The sequence below is a fragment of the Charadrius vociferus genome, unplaced genomic scaffold, assembly GCF_000708025.1.
Source record: "Charadrius vociferus isolate BGI_N301 unplaced genomic scaffold, ASM70802v2 scaffold72, whole genome shotgun sequence".
In the NCBI taxonomy this organism is placed as follows: Eukaryota; Metazoa; Chordata; class Aves; order Charadriiformes; family Charadriidae; genus Charadrius; species Charadrius vociferus.
The window spans coordinates 2,935,379-2,952,842 of record NW_009647830.1 but is presented as its reverse complement, the minus strand read 5'-3'; the positions used below and the strand labels follow the sequence as shown (position 1 = coordinate 2,952,842).

The 17,464-nt window shown below is 38.1% G+C and overlaps 1 protein-coding gene across 2 annotated transcripts; it reads left to right on the top strand.

The window, feature by feature from the left end:
* The first annotated feature begins 1,988 nt into the window (after positions 1 to 1,988).
* On the top strand, positions 1,989 to 15,040 carry NUDT4 (nudix (nucleoside diphosphate linked moiety X)-type motif 4). 2 transcript variants are annotated; one of them, XM_009882600.1, is made up of 4 exons: positions 1,989 to 2,095; positions 10,403 to 10,447; positions 12,911 to 12,995; positions 14,540 to 15,040. In XM_009882600.1, exons 1-4 carry the CDS (start codon positions 2,042 to 2,044, stop codon positions 14,740 to 14,742), a joined length of 387 nt encoding a protein of 128 aa, XP_009880902.1. In that variant the 5' UTR covers positions 1,989 to 2,041; the 3' UTR covers positions 14,743 to 15,040. The 2 variants fall into 2 exon arrangements, with proteins under 2 accessions (XP_009880902.1, XP_009880903.1); XM_009882601.1 differs by having other exon boundaries at positions 1,991 to 2,095; positions 12,908 to 12,995; positions 14,540 to 15,026.
* The last annotated feature ends 2,424 nt before the right edge of the window (positions 15,041 to 17,464 follow it).

Sequence of the window (17,464 nt, the reverse complement as noted above, 5' to 3'; positions counted from 1 at the left end):
AAACCATTCTACCAAGCCGGGAATGATTTAATGTGATATAATCATCCTTTTGTTCATCATTGTTGCTAGCTTCCACATGACTGCAGCGAGTGCTAGTTTCATCAGCAGAAAGTAATGTGTAATGCTTGTGTCTGGGATCCCACAAGTGAATCCATAACTTGATTTTTACAACTGCTCTTTAAGCATAGCTGATACAGTGGTTCTTTGTAGTGATATTGGTACTACACTTACGTGTTCAAAAACTTTTTCTAAAAGTACATTTAGTAGAGCTGTGTACCATCTGGGAATTTTTTGTTAATATCAAAAAATCCTAGGGAACTAAAACCTTTGGTTGTAAGGATCAAGTTGAGACGCATTTATGTCTGATCTTGTTGCCTTTGCTGACTATTTCTAGGATTTTAAATAGCTGAATAAAATATTTGAGTTGACTGAAAATGTGAACACTTGGATCAGATGCTAAGAATGATTCCGTACTAAATGAAGTCTCTGCTGTGTTCCTTATTTAGTGTAGGAAAAATTGGGGGGAAATTAGTACAGTGGAGAATCCTTCAGAATAGGACAGATCTTGACTGCAGATAAAATAAACACTACATGAAGAAAATATCTGTCAGATACTGCTCTTCTAGGTGCACCTCAGTATGCACAGGTATTGTTGCATTCACAAAGGTGTGCAGTCATCTCAGTTACACTCCGCAGTTTTCTGTAGCTGAACCTACACTGCAGTTCTGTGAGTGCCAAAGGGACGTAGTATAAGTGTTAAGCACTTCCCTGTTGCCTTGATCAGGGAATTGTTTTCCTATTTAATCCAGCAGGAGATGAGTTTAAAGGACCATAAAGGTAGTTGGTGAGGACTGGACTGTTACTTCAGTCATCTGGTCCCAGTCAGTACTTTAACCTTTAGACTAAGGTTCTTGTTGCTAGTCTTTTAATTGCTCTTAAAGATTTGAGCACTGACCCTGTCCCTTTGCTCCCCAGAGTTGTCCTTTGACTTCGGGGTAGGGCTTCTCTAAGTATTGCCTGGAATATGAAGTGTGTTACTACAGAGATGATTGAGTATGTCTTACTAATCAGGACGTGTCTCAAATAAAAGTTAAACTGTTTATTTCCATGTGGTCCTGAATGAAGTCTTTATTTTCATCATCTTTGACTGCAAATTACTCTAAATCTGAGGCATCCTAGTTTTTTGGACAGTTTGCTAAAATCTTTTCAGCTCTGAATATTATGTAGGATGGGTCCTGCAGGCAGTGGCTTTTAAATTGGTCTATATCAATGATATGACCAGGTTACAGAGTAGAGTTTGGTGAAATTAAAGTGTCTTGGGGAAAAAAATGTTATTAAATTTAGAAATAATTTAAAAATCAATGTGTTGCAGTTTTACATCTTACAGAAATGTTAGAAGAAACCAACTTGGACAAAGGCCAATGAAGTACTCTCCTGATAATTTAATTATGCGATATTGTAAGTGTGCAATGCTAGCATAACACTTCAGTTACTGAAAAGAAGCTTGTCTAAGGCTGAAAATTAGAAATATTTTCAAAGGTCCAATTTTTTAGCCAAACAATGCCATTTGAGAACTATTTTAACTTCTGTGTGATGAAAATGTCTTAATTTTTACACTTTGCTGTCTATAGGACTCTAAGACTTACTCAGTATTGGAGAATACTGTTATTGGATTTTTTTTTTTATGTCTTCATTCTTGTGCATATTGTTTTGTGTATTTTTTACATTGTGTCTTAAGCAAGTGATGAGAGTGTTTGTGCAAGGAGATTACAATGACATTGTCTTGACTTAGTTGTATTAAAAATACTAGATGTTAATAGTGTCACTCTTTTTTATTTCTTGCAACTCCTGATTGCCTATTATATTTCATTTCTAAAGTCTATAATCTGTCTGGCTTGGTGAATAAGTGCATTGCTGAAAAAGTAAATAGTACTAAGATTCCTGAGTTGAGCTATATTTAACAGTCATTTGCAATTATTTATAGGTGCTGTTGGTAAGCAGTAGCCGATACCCAGATCAGTGGATTGTACCGGGTGGAGGAATGGAACCAGAAGAAGAACCAGGGGGAGCAGCTGTCAGAGAGGTGTATGAAGAGGTAACAAAAACAAAGCAAAAAAAAAAAAAAATTCCAGCTGCTTTCTGCAGCTGTTATCTTCAGACGGGAATCAAGAAGAAAGAGGGAATTCTACCTCCTTTATCCAGGATTTGAGACTTCCATAGTTGTGAAATTGGAAGAACTGCAGTTCTGTGTGTTAGAATTGGGGTATAGTGTGGTGAGGTGAACTAACTAGCTTGCTTCCCAGCATGCTCTCATTTCATAGCTAAATTTGTGTCTGCTTTTATGAACGCTTACTGGAAGTGCAACTGTGACTTTATGCCAAATGACATATTATAGTAGTGTAGCATTTCTTTGTGTTCAGAAAATGTTTGACTCGCACCTCTTCTAGAACAGACTGAAGGTGAACTAACCATTAATGTGTAGCTACATAAGAAAGAGAAATAAACAAACCTTTGAGGAGATTCCAGACTATATGGATTAGAAACTGATGTATCTGAGCAGATGAGAATTCAACAATAAAAAGGCCTTGTTAAGTACATTTAAGGCTGCTTATCTATAAAAAAAGCACATAGGTATAGTCTGCCTTTCTTTCTCTGCCCCTACTCCTAGTCAAAACGGAGCTTTAAGTCTTGGTGAATTAATGCAGTTTCCCACTGTAGTATAGCATTTAAATTTCAAATTCAAAAATCTGGTTTTTTACCTTGCTATTTATTTTTCCTAGGCAAACTGTTAAAAATGTTAAATGTTACTTACAGCCAGGATTGTAAGATGAATAGAACTTCAAGAAAGATCAGAGTCACTTGCGTTAGCTAGAAATTATGCAGTGCAGAAGTGACCAGAGATCAACTCTTTTATATCATATGTCTTAAATAGAAAGTATAAGGTTTTGCAGAAAGCAGATGCATTGTGGCAAGTGAGTGAACTACAGGATTTCTACTAGTCTTAAACAGTTTTCTAATCCCGGTTTGACTACTGCTATTCACAAAACACACTAATATTGTTGCTAATTAGTATGTGTAATGATTTTTTTATTAGCTGTGCTATCTAGTGGTTTAGCTTGTTTACCCTTACGGCTGGTTCTGCTTGGTTGTAGAAGCTTGGGAACTTGATGTAGATGCAACTTGCACCAAATGGTGCCTGCTATTTGGTGTCAAAATGAGATCTCTTGTGAACTGTGATTCAGTGACCCTCTTCCCCTTTTCCAGGCACAGCAGCCTAGTTCAGCATTCAGTGCTCTTAGCAGCCTTCATGCAGCAGGGCTCAAGCATAAATAAGCCTCACTGATACAAAGTTATTCCAAACTTTCTGTCTGTGTCCAGGTTTGCTGGGCGAGCCAATTTCAAGCTGCCCAAGACATACTCAGATAAGTGCTTGTGTATTTGTAAAAGCAAAGAAGGTAGCCACAAGGTGGTCCATTTGAAAGGAGCAAAAAATTAGGATTCTAGGAATGAGTCAGCAAAGGTTTAGGCTTCTAGGCAGTAGTAGCACCTCTGGGGAGAGTCCTGGCACTTTCCACTGTCACGAGTTGATGGGTGGGATTAAAAAGCACAGGATCACTGCTTCTTGTGAACGCTGGTAGCGTTAATCGCTGACCTGACCTAAGGCACAGTCCAAGATGAGGGATAGTAAAATCTCATCTCTGTCAAATGGAGCTGACTGAACTGTAGTCACATTTGGTTTGTTTTTTTATTTTTCTGTGGTGGTGAATAACGTATCATCTTGAAGAGACCTGTCTGCAGTTAGTATGTCATCAAAGTTGCTGGGGGGGGTTTGACCACCGCTCAGCTGCCTGAATGGTCTACTGTCTCAGCTTGCAGGGAATGCAGTGCTACGCACAAAGGTCTCAGGCTGACTTCCTAGCAAAGTAGTGTAACAGTGAGAGTTGTGACCTGGGGGCTGATAACTAGTTTTCTGCTACACGTGGTTCTGCCCTGAGAATATTCTGAGGAACGCTTCCAAGTCCTGGCTTTGCTGGAGCTGTGCTTGCAAATTTCTGCAGGGGTGCAGTGGATGGGCCATGAGTGTTGGAGAAGGTTAAGCTGGGATAGACGAGGAATGGGTATAGAATATTACTGGATGATACATCATATAGTATAAACTTAGTACAAATTTCTCTGTTAATGTAAAAGCCCAAGAGTGCACACACTGCCTAGACACTGTGAACAGTATCTGTTCATACAGACACAAAAATGTTAGATATTTCTGAATTTTCTTTTTCCCTTTGCACGTGCTTTCATGCTGGGGGGGGGGTGTCGGAAAGTGAAAAATAGGAGTACCTACTGTTATGAAGTGAAGCAGTCCTTCTGTAGCGCAGTGATGTTCTTGCCCTCATTCCTTTTTCAGGGCAAAGCAAAACACTTTCCCATGCATCATGGTGGTTCTGGTCAAGAATTGCAGTACTTGGCAACCCTAGGCTGTTTTGCAATCCTGAAGATAGAGGTGAACCTCCTTTACTCGTACAGAGCTCTTTTTTTTGATCATGTTTTGTTGAAGCGCTGTCACACAAAGCCACTCTTAAAACCAACTGCATATAAATGTAGTTTAGGCAAATGCTTTAATTACCTTTCAGTGTATTGTACGTGCTGTGGTTTAACCCTGGCCAGCAACTAGAATCACACAGCTGTTCCCTCACTCCCCCCTCAGTGGGATGGGGGAGAGAATCAGTGACGTGAGGAAAAACTCATGGGTTGAGATAAAGACAGTTTAATAGGTAGAGCAAAAGCTGCGCGTCCAAGCGAAGCAAAATAAGGAATTCACTCACTACTTCCTATCAGCAGGCAGGTGTTCAGCCATCTCTAGGAAAGCAGGGCTCCATCACACGTAATGGTTACTTGGGAAGACAAATGCCATCACTTGGAATGCCCCCCTCCTTCTTCCTCCAGCTTTATATGCTGAGCATGATGTCATGGCATGGAATATCCCTCTGGTCAGTTGGGGTGAGCTGTCCCAGCTGTGTCTCCTCCCAGCTTCTTGTGTACTCCATCTATGTGCTGGCGGAGCTGTGTGAGGAGCAGAAAAGGCCTTGAGAGCTTAGCAACAACCAAAACCACCAGTGTGCCATCAACGCTATTTCTCATCCCAAATCCAAAACATAGCACTATAGCAGCTGCTTAGCAAGAAAGTTAACTCCATCCCAGCTGAAACCATTGACAGTGTGTTAAGCTGTTCTGTAGCTGCTTAGAATATATGTGTTGTCATCAAAATTTCAGTAAGAGGCTTTATGATAGAAAAGCTGCATGTTGTAAATGACTCAATGCCAACATCAGTGTTTATACACCATGTGAGAAACTAATTCTAAAGGTAAAGAGGAGAACCCAGCAAATAAGAAGCTCTTGAGTGGTGCTAGCACAGGGGCATTTTGCTCTGAAGTTAAACCAACTTTTATTCACTTCTACTCCAATGGCTATGCCTTTTTTTTTTTTATGATGTTCTCAAGCAAGGCACAAACTGCCAGCTGTATTCAGCTTTGAGCTGTGTTTGGAAATGCATAAAGATTTTTTCAAAGGTAGGGGCTTTAATAAGCAAAAATCATTTGGTGACACTTGTTATACAGCTTCAGAGTTCCTGGGGTTTGATAGCTTGTGTAGCTAATGAGCATTAAAAGCTCATATCTTAAAGTAGAATATTCTTAAGCTACAGGCTGAGCCTTGTGTGCTGCCATGAGACTGCAAAGTGACATTTTTAAAGAAAAGACACAGTGGTATTCAGGGCTTTGATTTGAGCCATGGAAATTCATACTAACCTTTCTAGAGATGCATGTCCTTTCTATTTTTATACTAAGGTCAATGTCACCTGGCAAGCTGGTTACAGTACAGCGAACTGTTACGAGTTTGTGAATGAATAAACTTCAAAGGAGGCACACTGTGGCACTGGTTTGAACTGTTTCTTCAGTATTGGGTCATGCACAAACTAAGCATCGTTTTCCATTAATTTATTAAAATGGAGAAATTGATAGTGGGAGTTGTAATGACATTTCTTAATGAATGGTAGGAGTGCTAATAGCTCACAATATGATAGCCCGATGACTCTAAATATCCCTCACTTTCCCACCAACAGTTGTGTACTTAAAATCCTTGTTTTAAAACTCAAGCAAAGATCTTTGTAGTTAAATCTATATGCACTACAGTTGTCCCAGTCTGTCTGCCTGTGTGCATAACTCCAGACTTTTTTTTTTATCCTTAAGTTCTGTTTGTGTTGGTGACTTGGATTTTTACCTTGACTAAATGTTTAGTATGAATTTCAATTAAGCTTGTCTGCCACTTCATGGGTCACAGTAATTAAGATAACCTGTCAAGTTCCTTTGGTACAGTAAGTTTTTACAAACCTCAAAGTAGAGTACCAAAATTAGGTTAGAGTATGAAGCAATTCCAGAAAGGTACTAAACCTCATGTAAATGAGGAGCTACTCTGTTAATGAATTTGGAGCTTAATCTTTAATTGGGTAGCACGAATGATGGAAATAAGAGTTGTTTGCACATGCGGTGTTCAAAGAGAAATATGACAAATAATAAGGGTGACAAGCTGATGATGTCCAGCCTCTTAAATGGAAGGAGCACCCTCCCACTCCCTTTTCTTCCTGTATCTCACCAAAGAAATGAGACTCTGGCTTTGTTTGTACTTAGTAGTATATTGAAATACCTACCAAAAAAACACGCAGTTCTCCCAGACCTGTGTGAATTCTGAGCAGAGGCTGATCCTGGAGGTTAATCTGCCACAACAGTGAAAATGGCAGTACCTAAGACCTCTTGCATGAAATAGAGGAATGTGCTCCAGTGGGCATCTAATACTTGAAAAGCAATTGGGTGTTACAGATTAGGACTAGGTAGATAATTTAAAAAATAAATAAAACATCCTTTCAGCTGAAAGATTGCAGCAGGTACAATTAAACCCTTTGGGTTTTATAAGAGTATGCCAGAAAGGGCAGGAATAGTCTTGCACTGTGCTTTCAGGATCCTAGCCGTTAAAATGCTATCTAACAGATCCCACAGTTAAAAATAACTCTTAAATCTTTCAGATTTTAAGCAACTTTCTACTCTGGTAGACTGTTAGCCTAAAAATTAAACTGCAGTGTGACTCTTGCTCCATCTACAGGACACAAAAGGCAAGTCTGACTGCACATCTGTATCTGCAGTATGGCTGGAGCTGCCAACAATGACGGACCGCCAGGCCAGAAAGATTAAGGGATGAAGTGGCCAGTTTTTTTTCCTCTTGATGTTGGATTTAGACTAATATTTGCATAAATTCACATTTGAGACCTTGTTGACATAGTACTCATAGGCTTCCTTAGGGAACCCTTCGGGGGAGGTGTAGCACTTAATTCAACAGCTTGTCTGCCAGAAGAAATGCTGTTTTTTCAGGCTTTTCTCCCAAAGTTTAGACTGTCTCACTTGCTTATTGTAGCCTATAGGATTTTGTTTATTTAAAGGACTGTATTTTAGCAGCCATGGGCACATCATGGCCAAAGGAAGAAAGATATTTTTATTGGAGACAAAAGCATTCAAAGTTCTAAGAACTTAATTGTATTGGATTAGAAGCTTATGATTAGGAAAGTGGGAACTTTATTTGACTTTCTAGGGAAAAAGCTGAAGCATTTCTTGGTCCTCTAGCACTTAATTTTCACGCGTTTTGGTGGAACTACATTAAGGTGAGAACCTGGAGGAAATAGCTCTGTTAGCAAAAGCACTTAAAAAAAATCACAGTAAATTTAATGGTACTTTTTAAACTGTGAAGATGATTCAGTTGAATATGTTACTTCCAGAGAAAAGCCATGAGACCCTACTTACCACCGGTTTATACTTTTATGTGTAGAGTTCTCAAAAGACACTACTGTCTGCAGGAATGATGCTACATTTTGGAGGCCCGTATCTTTGCCTAAAGAGTAACTAGTCATCAGTGACAGCAATCACATTCACATAGCAGCAACTGTTTGCACAAAAGCTTCATTACAAGCTTTGGGGAATTTTTACACTTAATGTAATGGAGTGCTTTTAGTTGTTTCATTCAGAATTACTCAGCCAAGAGTATTTGTTTAAACTGCTGACTTGCTTGGAGGGAGAATAGCGAAGCTGTTAAGTAAATTCCACTTAGAGTAACACTGACAAAGTCACATTGTGACTATGGGGTACTAGTAAGTTGAAAAAAAACTTCTCTAGGAAAGCTGTTCCACATTGGTAAACTTACCTGGTCATGGTGTTTGACCTGTGTGTTGGCCATCAGTTAACTGTCAAACTCCCAATTAGCAGTTCAGAGAAGGTCTCCTGCATCTCTCCGGGGCAAGTGTCTTTGTCCTTCAACAGTCCTGTTGCCATACACCTGCCTTTAAAAAAATCTTTGTAATGTAAATAAGGCCTTGGTGAGGACTTCTTCAAGAGTTCTAAAATCTTGGAAGTTTTTGGGTTAGTTTGAGAAACCTGCAGAGTCTATACTGGGCTTTCTGTTATGCTGTTAAGCTGTATCTTGCCATATCTTTAAGGATATTAAACAATCTTGTTCTTTCCTGCAACTTTAGGGAAGAAATGAAGAAACTGCAAAACTTGTGCAGCTAAAACTGCAGACTTGGATACCTGAAGTATTAAAAAAAGACTAAGCCCAGAGACTCATATTGTTACTTCTGGTGGAATAGGATGATGGAAAAGTGCTATTTCAGTTGTTCAGTTTGCCACAAAGTAGAAATCTTAAAGGATACAGTGATTCTGAGATATTGCCACCTGAGAAGAAAGGCAAAAATGGGAGACAGAAGCATAAGTTTGTAGTCTTTTAGGTTCTGTTTCTCTTTTTTAAAAGATACTGTAATGTTGAGGAAATTAGAACTGATTGGTAAAACTTAAATATTTTTTCAGCACGTGTTCCTTTAGGCTAATGAATGCTTTTTCATTACCCAATGTAAAGCACAAGGAGTCTTTAGTGCCTGTTGTGGCATAGTTGACCCTTTTATACCAAAATAAGGGTCTGTCACTTTCATAATTAATGTGCTGCCTAATCACTTATCCAGCAGGTCCAGTTATGTATTTCAGCTTCATGAGCTCTAACAGGTATCTCTGCTGTCACAGCAGACGACCAGAAGAATATTGTGTGTAGTTTTGCGTTAACTTTAAGCTAGCTGTTGCTCTAGATCAGCAAAATGCATGTTGAGATGCAGGGACTGTGATCAGACTTCCTCCATCAAAACTGCTTAATAAATAACACCAGCCATCTGCTTTCTTTAAAAAGAAAGACACAGAAAACACTCACTTGCAAGATCTTGATTAGACTTACTGCTAAAGCCTGCCCAGTTGTCTGTCAGAGTTACTCATTAAAATGTAATTAAGATCCATATGGTCCTTTATATAAAAGACATAAGACATCAGTAACTTTCTTTGGTTAAAGCTGGAAACAAAGACTGAAGGCTGGGAAATGTCATCTTAGCACTAAGAAGCTCTATTTTAAATATTGGTTATACAACAAGAGCTAAAAAAAAAATAAATCTAAGTATGGCTTTGTCTACCAGCAGACTACATATGCTTTTATGTCTCAGGCATACAGACTCGGATTTGTTTAGAATAAATGGATGATCAGAAGCTACTTCTTTTGGAAGAGACATTACTTTTGGAAAAACAAATCCTAGAGTCTTAGAACATAACGACCACCTTAACTGTATTGATAAAATTTACTAAGCACAGGTTGATACACATAGGGGTTGTTTTAAAATGTTGGAGTGAAACTCCAAATTCAAAGCCTTTTCTAATGTTACTAACAGGAAAATAGAATTCAAACCTGTTTCTAGAGAATTGGGGATATAAATTTGGTTTTAAGCTTATGGGCCAAAAGCTACACTTCCATAGGAAGACTAGGGTACATTAAGTTGTTATGCTGCAATATCCACCCAGTAACCTAAAGTTTAATTTGTTACTGTATTTTGAAGACTTGGACTTAAGTTCCTGTGTAAAATAGCAATGGAGTTGTAATGATTCCTTCTCTAGACTTATTACTATACTTCTTTAAATCCTCTCTTGTCCTATCTAATTCCCTGGATTATTTCAGTATTAGATGTCATTTATCAGTTTAATAAAATACAGTATGCAGAGAACATGGTAAGTAAACCAGTATTTTATTCTGAAAACTTGAAAGATTTATGCATTCTTTGATCCACTCATTAGGACAAGCTAGTGCTCAAAATACTCTAAAACTAGAAACTCCAGAAGCAATGCAGCACTGTCTAATTAAAACTTATGTTAAAACACTTGGTTAAATAACACTAATAAGGAGGAGTAATTCACTTATGCTGATGTAGGCGGCTGGTACTGATATTTTAGTTTCTTTTTTTAATTAAGAAGCACATGTTAACACTTTCCTGTTTGTTTTGTAGGCTGGAGTAAAGGGAAAGCTAGGGAGACTGCTTGGGATATTTGAGGTGAGCTACTTCTTTTACCTTTTAAAAACAATGTTCTTTCTTTCTGAGAGCTGATAAACTACTGAAACTTAATATCTGCACAGCAGAATCAGAGGTAGGAACTTAAGTATTACCTGCCTTTAATTTTGCAATGCTACTGGAAATGCTACATTAGATAGGTGTTTTCCTTTAGTTGTTACATGATGTGTGAAGGTTTGACTAGGAAGATTTTAAAGTGCTTAGAATTTTCCTGGAAAGATTAAATTAGTGCTCAGGCAATATCTGTATTTTTTTTTTTAAGTGAAGCAACCATTGATAGAGCTAGGATTTCTGAAATGTCGCACATGCCTTTTTTGGGGTAATATTCTGACTTTTTCCTCTCTTGATTAGATTTTTCTGAAGTAACTTGCCAACTTCCACGCACCTAAATTGATAGTCTGTATATGAAGTATCTCATTATGGCTTTGATTCACTAAAAAAGCTAATGCTTTGGATTACACATAAACCTAACCTTTAGCAATACTGTGTAGTTCAAAACTTCTATTTTGTAGTGTAAACATCAGACTCTTGAACTACTGACAGCACAAGGATGGATACTAGATGTAACTCTTTAGTGTTGGCATTGCCCACTTCTGCTCAGGTTCTAGACAGGAGTAGACTGTAGAAATGTAAGTGTGAATCTACTGATCATAATACATCCAACGTTATTACGTTGTGCTGTATGATGGATGAGAGTGGAAGTCTCTTAGTCTAGTAGTTAGGTATGAATCTTCACAGTTTAATTATAAAAGCAACTTTCGGAGGCAGTGTATTCCTGATAGGGATTTCCTATGTGAAATATTACTTGGTCATGTATGACTACTTGATACAGTGTGAAAGGTGTTCCCATTGTGAAGTATGGAAACCATGACAAAATTGGAGAAGTTCCTGTTTATAATTAGTAGCGTTCACTATACTTGTGCCCTTTTTCTGATTTGTTTCGGGTTTATGAATACACCTGGATGGTCCTACACAGTAAAAACTTGTCTGTTTTTAACTCTGCTGGTTAGTCTGCAGAAGTATTAAATATTTTCCAACTCGGACCAAAAAAAGACAGGATACCTGTCATCTTGTTACCTTAGAACAGGGGCTGCAAGGGGTGATGATTCTTTGGTACTTCAGCTGTCTGTTCTTCTGAAGCTATCTACCACCATCTAGACCAGACGAGATAAAGTATGTGTTGAGTGGCACTTCTGTCGGTTACTGCTAACTTAAATCAAGGCCCTAGTTCAGTTTTACAACATGGCCCCACAAACAGTTGATAATACTGTTGAGGGGACCACACATTGCAACCTGGAGATGGAGGTAAAGAGAAAATGAAAATGATGTTGCTGCTGAGTCCTTGTGTTCTGGAACTACAGCCAGAAATGCCTTTTTTTTTTTTAATAGGTGTATTTACTCCCTTTAATAGTGATATTGACAAACAGCTGTCTTGGAGTATTTTTATTTCCTAGCTATGCTAGTTTGTGCTAGTTTCCTAGCACAACAGTTTAAAATTATACTAAGCTTGTAGCGAAACAGAGTTAAGTAGGAATGTTTATTGGCACAAGGATAAAACCATCTGTAATGGGAGCTAGGACATAACATCTCTTGGTTCTTAATATAGTTGTAATCGTAGATGGTCGTGGGTTTTCTAGGAGCTCAGTTCTTTTCCAAGGGGTGGTATGGTTTGGTTAGTGGGGGGCAGCACCTTTTAAGAGTGGGTTGTTAACCCGCTTTGGAGAGAGCAGGGAATAATGTCTACACGGAGCTCGCATGGACTGGCTGCAGCACAGCAGCCCTGCCCTGAACAGACTACCTCTGTCTTTGGCTTGCCATGTTCAAAAGGTGTGTGCTTTCTAAATAGGTGGTTAGTGCTACTAACATGGCAAACCTGGCGAGTGAACAGATGGTAATGATTTTCGCATTTGTCATGGTTGCAAACATAGGCTACTTAATTTGCCTCACTTACTGAGTGAAACTTTATAGCCGGCATTGCGTAGATGATCTGGCCACGTGATACAGTGATTCCATCTTGCAAAGGTTTTTTGAATAACCTTTCATCTAGGAACATGCGTTGCGGAAACAGTTTTAGCAAATGCCCTCTACTGTGGTAACTTAGAACATACGTAAAAGACAAGTAATGGGCAGTACTAGTAGACAACTGCTAATATTAAACTGAATGACGAAGAACATAGTTTGGTCCCAATTTCGCAATCTTCAAATTTGCTTGGGTTGTGTTTTTTTTAGCCTAGTAAAATAGAATAGCTGTTGTTTCAAATAAAACATCAGTTTTCCCATCCTTTTGGGCCTACTCAGTATATATGTTTATTTAGTGAAAATCAAAGCCAGATTTTGCTGGCAAGTATCCTTCAGAGGTAAGTAGTTTCTAATCCTATAGTTGTGGTAAGTCTGTAAGTTATTTTTTGCTGAGAATTAAAACATCTACTTCTAATATTCAAGCAGAACCAGGATCGGAAGCATAGGACGTATGTTTATGTTCTTACTGTGACGGAAATACTGGAAGACTGGGAGGATTCAGTTAATATAGGTAAACCTATTCTCTGTCTTCATGTGCTACACTTAAAATGTATTAAGCAAACTTCTTTCATTTTCTGAAGCAATTTGTATAACTCTAGGGGAAATACTAATTCTGTTCTATAAACTGAAATTATTGGAAATTGCCATGCATGCTGTTCTTTGACGCTTTTGTACACGTATAACTAGGGTTGCTTCCAAAATACTGTGTTACTCTAGTTATATTAATTAGGGTATTCTAAGTATTAAGATGGAATAAACTGGATTAGTTGCTGATACAGCTCTTAATTTTGGTTTTAGGCCAAATATTGTACTGATTAATCATTTTTTCCTTCAAAAGTGAATGTTTTGCTGTCTGATACTCTAGGGTGTTTTTGAAAATGTCTTTGGAAAAAAAGTGTGGAAAGTTTCCCCTGATTTTCCCAGGAGGGAGGAAAAAAAAAATCACTAGTATTTAGTTTCACCTTAGCCTTATTTTTCAGAACGGACAGTGCTGACCTTAAGAGGTTCCTATATATACATCTATGTCATACAGATACCAATGTCATGCAGTTTAGTTAGACTAACATACTTCATGATGTATGGATCTTCTACTTTGAATTAACTGGGTTTTGTCCTTAAAAAAAAAAAATAAATAAAAAACAAACAAAACAGTGTACTTGTCCAGCTGAAATCTGAGTTAACTAAGAATTGGTATAAAAAATGACATCCTACTTTGGTTGTGATTTACCTTTTTCAGGAGGTGTGGTGCTTTAGGAGTGTTAACATTCACAGACTTAGCACTATTAATCTGAGCAAATGGCATGTAACTGTAAAGGTAGTTTCAAAACTGTCCTTGAATATCCAGGTGGAGAGAGAATGTTTTGTTTCTGATAATATCAAGTTGTGGGGAGTGCAGCCTATTAAGTGTACCCACTTATAACAATACTATTGTTGACCTTGTCTGTAAGTATTTTCAGAGGCCTCTAATTTTTAAGGACTTACCTGTATAAGAAAGATGGTCTTAGGACTACCTTACCACGATAAGTCTTTGAACTTAAAAACATCTCTGGTACAAGATACATTATTTCTGAAAACTTAGGGCTAACCTGAGTAACTCCATATGTAGATGTGTTTTGAGTATGGAACGCTGCTTTCTACATCACACCAAGCCATTCTTCTGCTGTAACTGCATGCACGTTCATTTGTCAGATTGGTTTTGTGCTAGGTGTGACAATGTAGGAAGGCAGTATTAAGTCATTTAAATAACAATACCCTTTTCTGTAAGGACTAGGTGAGGCTTTTGGAGCACGTGCACAGTCATATGATCTCCTGCCCAGTATCTGCTTCAAGAGGGTTGTCTGAAAGGCTCTATTATGAATTCATGTCAGCAAACTTGAGTGGATCTGTTGTGTTCACGAGCTCTTTCAAGATCTTTTCACTCTGTATCTTTTTTTTTTTTTCTTTGCCTGACAACTTGAACTTCTAAAGTAAAAGAAATGAGAAAGTGAATAAGATAGCAACAAATGGTGCTGTTACAAATCTGTAACTCTTTCTTTGTGGATTATTCTCATTTAGGAAGGAAAAGAGAATGGTTTAAAGTAGAAGATGCAATCAAGGTTCTTCAGTGTCACAAGCCTGTTCATGCAGAGTACTTGGAAAAACTGAAACTGAGCTGTTCACCCACTAATGGAAACTCTGTGGTTCCCCCTCTTCCAGATAATAACTCCTTATATGTCACTTCTGCACAGACTTCTGGGTTGCCCTCTACTGTGAGATAAACATTTGGATTACCTTTTTATTCATGTCATCACAAGGGGAGACATCTGTGATCACATGTAGGCATCTGTATAACTGTCAATTCTAAGTGAAATATGTGAATGTGTCATAATGTCAAATTTATTTTAACGTTTTTCCTTTTTAACAATGTAAAATAGTATTTCAGCAAACCAAAGCCATATATGGATTTTTTTTTAAGATGCCTTGATAGGCCATTTTTAAAAAAAAAAAAAAAAAGAAACTTGAGTATATAAATTTCCATATCTGCTAAAATAAAATACGCATCTCAGTGGTGTTCAGCTTATTTAAGACTTGTCAGTTTTAGTCAGTAGTTCCGCAAGAGTACTTGCTTAGAAAAAAGCTTGAGCAAATAGTCTTATACTAAACTCTTACTTGGTATCCACCGATGAAACGCTAAGATCTTAAGATGGCACTGTTTGGGTAAATGGGCGTGTTGAAGGCAGAGATGCGTAAGTGTGACTACAATAGAGCACTAAACCACATTCAGCCCGTTGAGAGCGAAGGATGCCGACGCTAAGCACTGCTTGCCTCAGTTATCCAAAAGGTTGCCTTGTCCTATGCAATCTTCATGTAATGTATAACTAGAGCAAGAACAATAACTTTTTGTCTTGCAACTACCAAAACTATCCACCATACTTTCATTACTTGGCCAGCTGATGAGCTGTGAAAAGACTTACATGAAAAGCATTGTAAATCCCTCTTCCTCCACTTCTTTTCTTATTAGCGTTTTGATGCATTTTGTTCACGGTGTAATTACACTGCAGGTTCTAAAAACTTCTAATCTTCAACGAGAAGCGTCTTTACTGTAGTGTGCCCGCAGCCTGCTGTCACTTAAAAATGTGTAGAGGAAAGTAAGACTTACCCAAGGGACACCCTTACATTAGAGGGCTCTATTAGCAAGCATGCCTTGATGTGTCTTGCACAGCAGGGGCTAGTAGTGCCACCTCCTGGGCTTGGAGACAGGTGGACTAATAGAGAAATAATACTCCTCTATCTTACTCTAAAGGTGTGCTGAAACCCCCAATTTTAAGTTAATTCGTAAATACTTCGGTTTCACTGTTCTAACATCAATTGCTTTAGCTTCTTGAATTAAAAGCTGTCCTCTTGATAAAACTTACCTGGAATAAATGAGGTACAGCTGACAACTTCCCTGTTCTTAATTATTTTCTCCTCTTTTCAGTCTAAAAGATGAAAATGAAATCCACTGTTGGTCTTAATGTTTTTACCATGGGATTACTCTCTCCTCTGTGTGTGTGTGTGTGTGTGTGGTTTCTTCTACAAGAACACAATCTAACTCATACGAACATCCTAATTCTGAATTTTTTCTAGGATCTAAACCCAACTGTACGTCCTCTATAGTCAGCCAAAACAGAGGTTGAGGTAGACCATTACCTCACGTGTGAAGTTTATTCTGGGTAAAGCTCATTCTCTTTACACAACATTTGAACCTTTGTAAATAGTCCAACTAGTAAATAGTGAGTGTAAAATGGAAAATAAATGTAATTTAAACCTTTTGTTACTCAACACACAAATGGTTAACTTCTACTTTTTTAACACAAATTGTGTAAAATGCTGCTATAAATTAAACTTTTTTGTGCTGTTACACTTTTTTAGGAAAAAATGTTGTTGCCACAAGTTACTCCTTAGAAAACCAATCTTGTGCCATATGTAAATGCATTGAAACTAGGGAGACAGATGATCTGATCTCTTAGTGCTGCTCTCTTTGAAGAGGCATAAATACTACTGACAAGAGGCATGAGCCACAAAGCTGAAGACTTCTGAAATGTTGGGTAGGATGCTGCTTTCCAATCCCTGTGTCTCCTATTCCGGGTCACTTCCAGAACTGGAAAGAACACACACACAACTCTGTTCAGGGGCACCCAAAGGTGGAAGTATTACCAACAGCTTATCCCTCCTTTCAGGCACGAGGTGGGGGCTGAGGAAGGAGTGTTGATATTCCAGTAGCAGGCACGAGTGTGTGTGCGTACTTTACACTGAACTGAATCCAGACTGGGACACCATTTGCTCGGCTCACTTCCTTAAACTGCATGGTCTAGCTATCAAGAGCGCTGTTTTGCCAGGCAAACCAGGAGAAGGTGGAGTTGAGCATGTTGAAGAATGTCCGATCTTTGTTAAAATCGTACCCACAGTATGCAAGGGTACCTCTGGCTCTACAGCTGCCTTTAAAGGAGTATATGAATAATTTAGCTCCCTTTTTTGATCACTTTGATGCTCACTTTTTTGTTCAGTAGTCATTTTAACGCTTTAAATTGAGCAAACTTGTACAGGCTTTCTTGTAACAAGATTATATAGAATCTGTGAAAGCTAAAACAAGAATCCAGAATTTGAGTTCTTATTCATAAAAATGCTTCTGTCTCAGTTTCAGATTCTTGGAATGAAACCAATCCAAGCTTGTATGAGATTTAGTGGTAATGCATGATCTTATTTTGTAACTCTTGAATTATGTATTTGATAATAATGTAAAAATGTACAGTATTGCTGTTGCTAACAAACTCAGAGTTGATTGCCTATAAATATTTTGGTTATTTTTTGGTCACACACATTTGAGCTGTTCAGTAGTGCCAGACAGATACTTTTTTTTTTTTTTAAATGGCATTTGTTGTATAAATCTCTTCAGTCTCTATGCAACCTTCAGAATGAAGCTCTATTGCTTGGTTTGACTTCTACTCCCTTTCAAAGGTA